The 10,915-nt window shown below is 39.6% G+C and overlaps 1 protein-coding gene across 1 annotated transcript in view; it reads left to right on the plus strand.

Annotated features, from left to right (window-relative positions):
- The window catches only part of fus (FUS RNA binding protein), a 21,308-nt gene extending 14,923 nt beyond the window's left edge, over positions 1–6,385 (plus strand). The window contains exons 11-15 of the mRNA XM_034309721.2: positions 141–257; positions 365–509; positions 2,809–2,930; positions 3,823–3,967; positions 5,468–6,385. Coding sequence (XP_034165612.2) covers positions 141–257; positions 365–509; positions 2,809–2,930; positions 3,823–3,967; positions 5,468–5,507 — 569 coding nt within the window. The 3' untranslated portion in view covers positions 5,508–6,385. The remainder of the gene's footprint in view (positions 1–140; positions 258–364; positions 510–2,808; positions 2,931–3,822; positions 3,968–5,467) is intronic.
- The last annotated feature ends 4,530 nt before the right edge of the window (positions 6,386–10,915 follow it).

A 10,915-nucleotide genomic window follows, 5' to 3' on the forward strand; every position in this document is an offset into this window, starting at 1 on the left:
GTGCGTAAGAGGAGCGTAAGGAGTGCGTAAGGGATGCGTAAGAGGAGCGTAAGGAGTGCGTAAGGGATGCGTAAGGAATAAATTCGGGACCTTAAACCAGGAGATTTCCCATCAGTCCTCTCTCATGTGGATGTTGGCAGGTAAGGATTTTAATGGCAGCCCCATTAAGGTGTCCTTTGCCACTCGGCGGGCGGACTTCGGGCGAGGAGGAGGAGGAGGAGGAGGAGGAGGCATGAGGGGAGGACGTGGCCGAGGAGGTGAGCGTTCCGATCCTCAGAATCATCTCACGCTGTCCAGTGTGCTGTGGAAGTGCAAATATCACATAACGTTCCTAATATCCTATTAATCCCGTCTCTGTGTTCAGGTCCGATGGGAAGAGGTGGGTTTGGAGGAGGTAGAGGTGGAGGAGGAGGTGGAGGAGGAGGAAGTGGTGGTGGTGGTGGTTTCCCTGGTAACAGTGGAGGCGGCGGAGGCCAGCAAAGAGCAGGAGACTGGAAATGTTCAAACCCGTGAGTGTGTGTAAAGTAAAGGTGTAAAGCTGCATCGATACCGGTGCTGGTGCTGGTGCTGGTTTCAGTCCGACGCTGTAAAAACGCTCCGGTTAGAGAGATCCGATACTGTAGCTACTACGTGACGTAATCCTAGCGTACGCTGCCGTGAACAAATGACACGAAATTATAACGATCTTCACAAAGACCAGAAAGCGTGCGAACTGGGAAAATATCAAGAGGAGGAACTGCAGCGTCTTCCTACACTCAGCTAAGCTAATAAAACTCAGCTAAGGCTCAACGATTAATCGATTTTCAATCAAAATCGCAATTTCACACACCGCATTAAGTGCGATTCAAAGTGCGATTCGCCCAAAAAGCATGAAACCCCTTAAATAACAAAATATTTTGGCTTCTGGAAGACAGACGTCCTTCAACAGAAGGTGATTTGCTGAAAAACAGCGTAAACCTCTCGTCGTAATACCGCGAACTTACACCAGCATCTCGGGAAAATGCTACCACAAATCGCAGCACGATGAATGTTTAGCTGATCGGAATGGAAGAAAAACAAAAATTAAAGATTAAATTGAAATCGCAACGCTGGCAGAAACAAGCACAAGTAGATTTTTTTCCTGAATTGTGTAACTCTAAACTCAGCAGTGACGAGTGAATCGCTGGCAGAATGTACGCCGGCTAGGTGAGAAAATAAATATCTCCATTTTTATTTATTTATTTATTTATTTATTTATTTATTTATTTATTGTGGAGGCAGGTAGGTTTTCAGCAACTATGGATTTAGACGCAGTGAAAATAAAAAGTGCTTTACTCGCAGCGGTACAGAAACCCGACTCGATCTGACGCACTTCAGTTTTATTAAAATCAGCTCGCTAACGTGATAAAGAACGAGTCTAGTAGCGTAAGAGCGCGCGTGTGTGTGTGTGTGTGTGTGTGTGTGTGTGTGTGCTGCTAATTACGAATAACATACAGGGTGTTTTAACGCCTTGTTCATTTGAGTGCTCAAAGTGGTTATAAGCTGTTATAACGTGTATAAATGAACGCTCCAGATGATCTCAGACCCCCCTAAAAGGACCCACAAACCTCAGGAGGTGGTCTGAGTCGAGTCGTTTGTGTTTCGATTGATTTGTGCGACGTGAACGTGAAGACACACGAGTCCGCTTTGCGTTTCGTTATGTGTTACGCCAGGAGTGCCTCGAGGCTTGCCGTACGCAGCACTTATTGATCTTTGAAAAGAGGATTGCGTTAAACGTCAGCTATCCTCAACACATAAGAATATCAAAGTTTGTCTTTTGGTTTTGCGTAAAATGAAGGGTAGAGGCTACAACACAACGGCACTGCGATGTCGTGGAAAAGTAACGACGTTACGCCAGAAGTACGTGAGCATGAGTGTGGAGTCGGCTGAAATGAATCAAGGATTTCTGTCCCTTCTGTGATAATTTAGATGAAATTTTCAAGTCAAGTCAACAGGCTTTATTGTCATTTCCACCATATACAGCTAGTTAGTACACAGTGAAACGAAACAACGTTCCTCTAGGACCAAGGAGCTGCATAAAGCAAACACAGGACTACGAAGAGACGACGTAAACAGCACAAGACAGAACAAAAACTACCAAAACAAGACAATAGGCAAGTACAAGTAGGCACTAGTACACAGTTCTAGCAGAAAGTGAATCAGATGACGTAACGATGTAAGTTGCTGTAAACGTAAACATCAGGAGCAGCAGTCAGGTGAAGAGTATAAAGATTCTATACAGAATATAATAAATATCGTAGCAGCAGAAATCGAATACGGAGATGATACTGGAGGAGATCGAATGTTGTCGAGGGGAGAAGCGTGGATCTAAGAAGTATAACACTATAAAAACAATAACATTACCCATAATCCAATGCTGCGGAGATAGCTGGGGTCTGAGTTCTTAAGGAGCTGTGGTGTGAAGAACAGGAGGTCTGAGGAAACATCAGGGCGAAAGAGGACCGAAAAAGAAACGGGTTCCCTTTTAAATCCACTTACGATGTGAACAGCAGAAGCTCTCGCAGCTCTCGGTTCCTTGTAACCGGACTGAGTTTGGTTCGTTTAAAGTGTACGATACGTGAAACCACCCACAGAGAAACATAAACGCTGATAAATAACACGTTCCCTAACGTCCCTGATTGATTAATACTCGCTAGGAAAAAAAAAAATAAACATTTCCTCGTACTTGGTGTGAAAATAAAATCAGTATCGATGCTTCTCCTGTGTGAAGGCATCAGTTTCAGCGGCTGTGTGTGTGAACGTTACGCTCATCTCGCGTTCTGTGTGAAGGTCGTGTGGGAACCTGAACTTCTCGTGGCGTAACGAGTGTAATCAGTGTAAAGCTCCAAAATCTGAACGAGGAGGAGGAGGAGGAGGAGGAGGAGGAGGAGGAGGGACGCCCCCTATGGGAGGTAAACTGCAATCACACTCTGTCTACTCTGGTTTTTTTTTCTTTTCTTAGGCTATATATTTAAACTGTTATTGGCGCGTTCTTCTTATTTTAGTTTGTTTACACGCGTTAAAGCCGATTCCTCGTTTTGTGTCGCGCTAACGAAGGTATCGAAACCCCCGAGTGATCGTTTATAGCGTCTTTTATTCTTTAACGATGTCACAAGGCAACTTTACGTCGTGTTACATCAGGAACGTGACGTTAATAAACAACACGAGAGCAGTTACGGAAGTAAAGCAGAGGGAAATCGTAAACATAAACAATTTCCTAAAGCTGTGTCTTAATTAAAACCTGCACTGATAGTTTTTAGCCTGGGTTTGGAAACCAGTTACGTTCATTTTTAGATTATTTATAATTTTGCGTCTTTAAAAATAAACGCCTACGATAATAATAATTATTATTAACATTATTATCATTATTTTTATTATTATTATTGTAATATTTTAAGGATGCATTAGATTTGCAATATCCTAGCAAACGGATTTGTCTGTTGTTTTATTCTTTGTCTATTGTTTTCTTCTTTTAAATTCCGTTTCTCTTTTTCTGGCCCATAAATTAGCTCCGCCTACAAACGGAACCGAGTTGCTTAGCCCCGCCTCTTTTCTTTAAAATCCCGACTCGTGAGGCGGGGCGTGTGTAGTTCAGCAGAGAGGGGGCGGAGTCAGTAATGAGGAAGAGGTTCGTTTGTCTGGTTTGCAGGGGAGAGAGAGAGAGAGAGAGAGGGCTGTAAATGTTACAAACCGCTGCTTTAAAATTAAGAGTTGATAAGGAAAGGCGTATGATGATCAGCAGGTAATGTTTCTCCTCGATGGCTAAATGAATAAGGTGGTAACGCGTCCCGGCTCGTTTGTCAGGTGGGTTTGGTGGAGAGCGCGAGCGCGGAAGGGGCGGGTTCGAGCGCGGTGGGTTCCGCGCTCGCGGAGGAGGAGACCGAGGCGGATTCAGAGGAGGCAGAGGAGGAGACCGAGGAGGATACGGCGCCGGCAAGATGGACTCACGGTAATCTCACGGAACAGAATACTTTATTTATTTATTTATTTTTAAAAGATATTTTAATAGGATGTTAATTTAGGAATAAAGAGCTGAGGCATGTGCTGGTATGGGAAATTAATAAACGACGGCGTGGTGTGATGCGGACGAAGTTTATTTTCCTATAACGCCACGTCCCCAAGTTTTATTCCTATAATAATAACAATAATAATAATAATAATAATAATAATGATGATGATAAAACTTTATTTTATGTGGCGTCTTTAAGAAGGCCTCTCGAGCCTCTTTACATTGGAAAAGAAAATAGAAATACATAAAATAAAACCGTGTATAAGCATGTGTCAGAAACTTAATAATAAAATAATAGTAATAATAATTAATCTTCTTTGCATTTGGATTAAAATTATGTTATGGAGATTCTTTTTTTAATTAATAATTATTTGGCAAATTAAAATTTTTAATTAAGAATTTTGGCAAACGGCTGCTGTTTTGTTCTTGTTTTTTTTCTTGTGTTTTTAAAACTGAAGTGAAAGATATTAAACACAAGCACAAGTTCTGAGTGTCATTGTGTATGTTATTGTGTGTGTGTGAGTGTGTGTGTGTGTTATTGTGTATGTGTGTGTGTGAGCATGTGTGTGTGTGTTATTGTGTGTGTATGTGTGTGTGTTATTGTGTGTGTGTGTGTGTTATTGTGTGTGTGAGCGTGTGTGTGTGTGTGTATGTGTGTGTGTTATTGTGTGTGTGAGCGTGTGTGTGTTATTGTGTATGTGTGTGTTTTGTGAGCGCATGTTATAGTGAGTCTGTGTGTGTGTTATTGTGTATGAGTGTGAGCGAGTGTGTGTGTGTATGAGCGAGTGTGTGTGTGTGTGTGTTATTGTGTGTGTGTGTGTTATTGTGTGTGTGTGTGTTATTGTGTGTGTGTGTAAGTGTACGTGTTTTGTGAGCGCATGTTATAGTGAGCGAGTGTGTGTGTGTGAGCGAGTGTGTGTGTGTGTTATTGTGTGAGAGTGTGTGTGTGTGTGTTTTGTGAGCGCATGTTATAGTGCGTGTGTGTTTTGTGAGTGTGTGTGTGTGAGAGTGAGCGAGTGTGTGAGAGTGAGCGAGTGTGTGAGTGTGTGAGTGTGTGTTATTGTGTGTGTGCGTGTGTGTTATTGTGTGAGAGTGAGCATGTGTGTGAGAGTGAGCGAGTGTGTGAGCGAGTGTGTGAGTGTGTGTTATTGTGTGTGTGCGTGTGTGTGTGTGTTATTGTGTGTGTGTGTGTGTGTAAGTGTACGTGTTTTGTGAGCGCATGTTATAGTGAGCGAGTGTGTGAGTGTGTTATTGTGTGTGTGTGTTATTGTGTGAGAGTGAGCATGTGTGTGTTTTGTGAGCGCATGTTATAGTGAGCGTGTGTGTGTGTGTTATTGTGTGAGAGTGTGTGTGTGTGTGTGTGTGTGTGTGTGTGTTATTGTGTGTGTGTGTGTGCGTGTGCGTGTGAGAAGCTGATGATTTGTCGTTGCTGTGTTTCAGGAGTGATCACAGGCAGGAGCGGAGAGAGCGGCCGTACTGATCTGTTCAGACTCTAAACCGGGACCAGAGTCGCGTTTCTCACCGGGTTAAAGCGTTCGTTTCTCCTGAGGACGCGACTCTCTGACACCTGGACTGTTCCTAATCGCATACTCTATACCCTTTTCCTGTCACGTGACACGACCAAAGCTTTGGAGACGAGTCTAATCCCGTCTGATGAAGACTTTATACTCGGACTTTCTTTCTTACGTTAAACACGAGATTCCCGTTTTGCGTTTGAACTCTGGGGTTCATCAGTAGAACATGTTACTGTGTTGTGCATCATTTCGAAGCTTTATTTCCTCTCTGACGCGTGCGATTGGTTTTCTCTCCTCTGCGTGTTTATCCGTTTAACGTAACAGTTATTTGAAAAGTGTTGGACGTTTACGGTTCAGTCGCGGCGTTTGTGACACGTCGGTTCCTCGGTGCGGCGATACGAGACGTCAGAGAGGCGAGCGCGTCCGTTAGCGGCTCCTTTCGGCTTCATCTACATGACCTCTGACCTGTGAGTTCACGAGCCAACAGAAATCCGTGATCTCGCCGTCAGCGCCGCCGTCTGGTTCCGAGTCGCCCGGCGATGAGTCACGTGACTCGACACGGCTGTGTTACGTGATTGAAGGGGAAAAAAAAGTCTGGATCTGAGTGGAGGAATGAAAATCATTTTTTTTTGTGTTTTTTTTTTTTTATAATTTTTGGGCAGGTGGAGCGCGGCGTGATTGTGGTGTGTGTCACTATTTAATATCTTTCATCATATAGACTAGACTTCATCATTTTAAATTTAAATTAAATTAATCTAAATTAAGTATTTTGTGTTGCTGTTTGAAGCAGTTAACTGATTTGTTTTGTTTCAGTTTGATGTCAGTAATAAAAGTAAAAACTGTTTTCTGGTCTTTATTTTATATTTTGAGTCTTTATACAGATTTGCAGCTCCACTAAAGATTCATTTATAAATTTTAAAAATCTCTTTCACTGCAGCTGTACAGTTTATTATGATGCAGCGACATGGATCGTTTATTTTAATTTTATAATAATTGTATAAATGTCGGTCAATTTTATTTATATAGCACCATTAACAACATTCAAGTGCCAAGGAAAAGATTTTAACTTGGATTTGAAAATATTTAAGGTAGGAGCAGCTCTAAAGTAAGATTTAACCCTCAGCTGGTTGTTTATGAACTGAAACATCTCTGTAGCCTGCTCTGGAAAATTATATATATATATACAGTACTGTGCAAAAGTCTTGGCACCCTATTGTTTTGGGGTTTTTTTTAGTACAAACTTTGTTATAGATGTTTATTTTCTGACTTCTACATTATTGATTCAGTACAAAACCATTTTAGATTCCAAACATTAGTTTTCCAGCACAAAATGAAACGTTACAGAAAAATGTTTGTATGTCAGTAAAGAAAGCAGCAGATTCCATAAGAGACACTTTTCAGATAAAAACATAATGAAGGCTGCTGGGTTTCGCTGCAGAAATAAGAAGCGAGTCGACAGTCAAAGTCTCCAGAAGAACTGTGGCTGCTTCTGCAAGATGCTCAGTAACACTTCCAGCTCATTTCCTTATAAACCTGCACACACTGCACCTCAGATACTGCTTTATTTATTTAAAGTGAAGGATCGTCACATTAAATACTGACTTTGTTTCATTTATTACTGTTTACTGCTCTTTATAGCATTTTTATAATGTAGAAACATTTAGTTTCATTATTTTTGAAGGCGTCTTTACTCTACAGCATTTCTTTGCATTTGCCTAAGACTTTTGCACAGAACTGTGTATATATATATTTTTTTTTTTTATTCACTGTTTAAAGTTGTAATGAAGTCTCAGTGACTCTCACAAACTCCGCCCACTTCTACATGAATAAACTCCAAACGTTTATTCTCAGTTGGAAAAGGGAGCAGAGTGTGTGTGAAGACACTCGGACAAAAACACACCAAAAACACAAGCCATGTTTACTGCTAACGAGCTGCTACTGTGGAGCAAACCACGCCCACAGGGGGCGGAGCATGTGCACTAGAGAGAGCGTTTAATTGGACGAAAATGCTCAATAGCGCATATGCTCCGCCCCTAGTTACTTTGTTAGCAGTAAACATGTTTATTGTTTTCCCGGAAACATGACACAACAAAATTACAAGAATATTGCTAATTACAAGGTTTTTTTTTTGTTTTTTTTTTTATGTAATTTTTATTTTATTGTATTTTAATTATTGTTACATTAAGGGACAGAAACAATTCTTTTGATTTCAGAGCCACTTTAGACACTTTTGATCTCGATGGCTTTCCACTCGTGCATCACACAGTTTTAATAATTACACATGAAACCTCTTTTAACAGAAAAACCAGATGCAGTGCCAGTCTGATGGAAACACGCTGAATCAGCAGAAGCACATGAGCCTCAGTAACATAAGCTACAGAATAAAACAGAATTCAGATGAACTCATGAATGAAAGTTTAATTCAGTCATTTGACTTGATGCGATTAAAAAACTACAGATTAACAGCTGAATCAAATATCACCTGCGTGCTGAGTCTCACTAACGCACTGATTTACACCGCAAATGTGTGTTTTTGGAGAAGATCAGACAAATAAAATAATTACAAATAATAATAATAATAAGACTACACTGCTGTTATTATGATTATTGTTGTTATTGTTTAAAATATAATTAATTAAACAAATATTACATTTGTACATACATTTATGTTATGTTATGTGATTGGTTGGTGCTGTATAAACTAACGTATTTTTAAATTAGGGGGCCAAGCACCGAACGTGTGTAGGCACGCTATAGTTATATTACCTTTTCTTCTTCTTCTTTCTTTTCTTCTTCCTTTTTCTTCTTCTTCTTCTTTTTCCTTTTCTTCCTCTTCTTCTGGCTCGGGTGTCTATGGAAGCCCATAGAACCATCTGGTAAAAAGGTGTGAAATTTGACACACTGATTGTGGAGGAACATTTTAAGGAACATTCTGATCAAATTTGGGCCAAGTGCTGCCAAAGCTCTAGCGCCACCATCGGGTCAAATTTGGGCCTAATTTGGAAGTATGTTTATGGTCATAACTGTTGAACCATGTGTCCAAAATTTAAAAGCCAGACATCACTTTATTTCCTGAGTCAAGACAAGTTCAATGGACCCCATGACGCCAATTTCCGCCTCATTAGATTTTCCGCCATCTTGGATTTTGTCAAAAACATTTTTTCGTGACTCCTTCTACGTATTTTGTCCAATCATCACCAAATTTGGCTCACATCATCTTCAGAGTAAGCCTCACAAAAATTATTTTTGTCTTCTTGTCTTGACTCAGGAAATGAAGTCATGTCTGGCTTTTATATTTCTGACGGCTAAGCCGCCAAACAGGAAATGAGGCTGACACAAAACTTGGTAGGCATCTTCAGGACCATGACCTGAGACTACGCAACAAATTTCGTGTCAGCGCCACCTACTGGTCAAAAGTAACAATAACATGCGAAAAATGTTTACATCTAACTGCCATTTTTGCTGCTGCTCCTCCAGATTTTGTCTGATCTTCATCATATTTGTCCCACATCTTCTTGACACCTGTTTAAACACTGCTGCTGCTGCTGCAACGCCACCCTGCTGCACATTTGTTCATCTAGATCTTTCCTCCTACAGTCAGAGAATTCCAGCACTGTCCGCGCTCAGAACACACACATCATGAAACTACAAATCACTCCTGAACCCCTTTGCCTTAAAGTTATGGCTCTGCTTTTCCTTGTTGCTTAGACAACAACCGAAAACGCTGCTTGCAGATTTTATTATTATTATTATTATTATTACGTGCTTTAGATTTCATTAAACAATGTGTTTTACGTTATGTTATTAAATGGTGCTATATAAAGCAAAGGACTTTTTATATATTATTATTATTATTATTGTTGTTGTTGTTGTTGTTGTTTATAATAAAATTAAATAAACAAATTGTTTATAGCCTATGTTTTACGTTATGTGATCTGTTGGTGTTATATAAACTAATGTTTTTATTATTATTATTATTATTACTATTATTGTTGTTGTTGATGATGTAGTTGTTGTAGCTGTTGATGTAGTTGTTGATGATGTAGTTGTTGATGATGTTGATGTTGTTGATGATGATGTAGTTGTTGTTGATGTAGTTGTAGTTGTTGTTTTTGTTGTTGTTGATGATGTTGTTGTTGATGATGATGTTGTTGATGATGATGTAGTTGTTGATGTAGTTGTTGATGATGATGATGTAGTTGTTGATGATGATGTAGTTGATGATGTTGATGATGATGTAGTTGTTGATGATGTAGTTGTTGATGTTGTTGATGATGATGTAGTTGTTGTTTTTGTTGTTGTTGATGATGTAGTTGTAGTTGTTGATGATGATGTAGTTGTTGTTGATGTAGTTGTTGTTGTTGATGATGATGATGTTGTTGTTGATGATGATGTTGATGTAGTTGTTGTTGATGTTGTTGATGATGTAGTTGTAGTTGTTGTTGATGATAATAATGATGTTGTTGATGTAGTTGTTGTTGATGATGTAGTTGTTGATGATGTAGTTGTTGATGATGATGATGATGTAGTTGTTGTTGATGATGTAGTTGTTGTTGATGATGTAGTTGTAGTTGTTGATGATAATAATGATGTTGTTGATGTAGTTGTTGTTGATGATGTTGTTGATGTTGTTGTAGTTGTTGTTGATGATGATGTTGTTGTTGTTGCTGATGATGTAGTTGTAGTGGTTGTAGTTGTTGTTGATGATTTTGTTGTTGTTGATGATTTTGTTGTTGTTGATGATGTTGTTGATGTAGTTGTAGTTGATGTAGTTGTTGTTGATGATGTTGATGTTGTTGATGATGATGTAGTTGTAGTGGTTGTTGTTGATGATGTTGTTGTTGATGTAGTTGTTGTTGATGATGTTGTTGTTGATGATGTAGTTGATGTAGTTGTAGTTGATGATGTAGTTGTTGATGTAGTTGTTGTTGATGATGTTGATGATGATGTAGTTGTTGTTGATGATGTTGATGATGATGTTGTTGCTGATGATGTAGTTGTAGTGGTTGTTGTTGATGTAGTTGTTGTTGATGATGTTGTTGATGATGTAGTTGTAGTTGATGATGTTGATGTAGTTGTAGTTGATGATGTAGTTGTTGTTGATGATGTTGATGTTGTTGTTGCTGATGATGTAGTTGTAGTGGTTGTAGTTGTAGTTGAACTTGGCCCAGTCTACACAGCTCCGTTGCCTGACACCACGATGACGTATTTAGCATCCATAACAGCACATTCGCCATTTTGAATCCACTCTCATTCCGGTCGACTAAAAATAAAAAGAATAATAATAAAAAAAATCTTCAACGCCTGTAATTCATTCGAGTCAATATTTTTAATGAGACGAATGAATGAAAGTGTGAGGATTTATTCGTGGCGT

This window comes from Pangasianodon hypophthalmus, chromosome 13, assembly GCF_027358585.1.
Source record: "Pangasianodon hypophthalmus isolate fPanHyp1 chromosome 13, fPanHyp1.pri, whole genome shotgun sequence".
NCBI classification, from domain to species: domain Eukaryota; kingdom Metazoa; phylum Chordata; class Actinopteri; order Siluriformes; family Pangasiidae; genus Pangasianodon; species Pangasianodon hypophthalmus.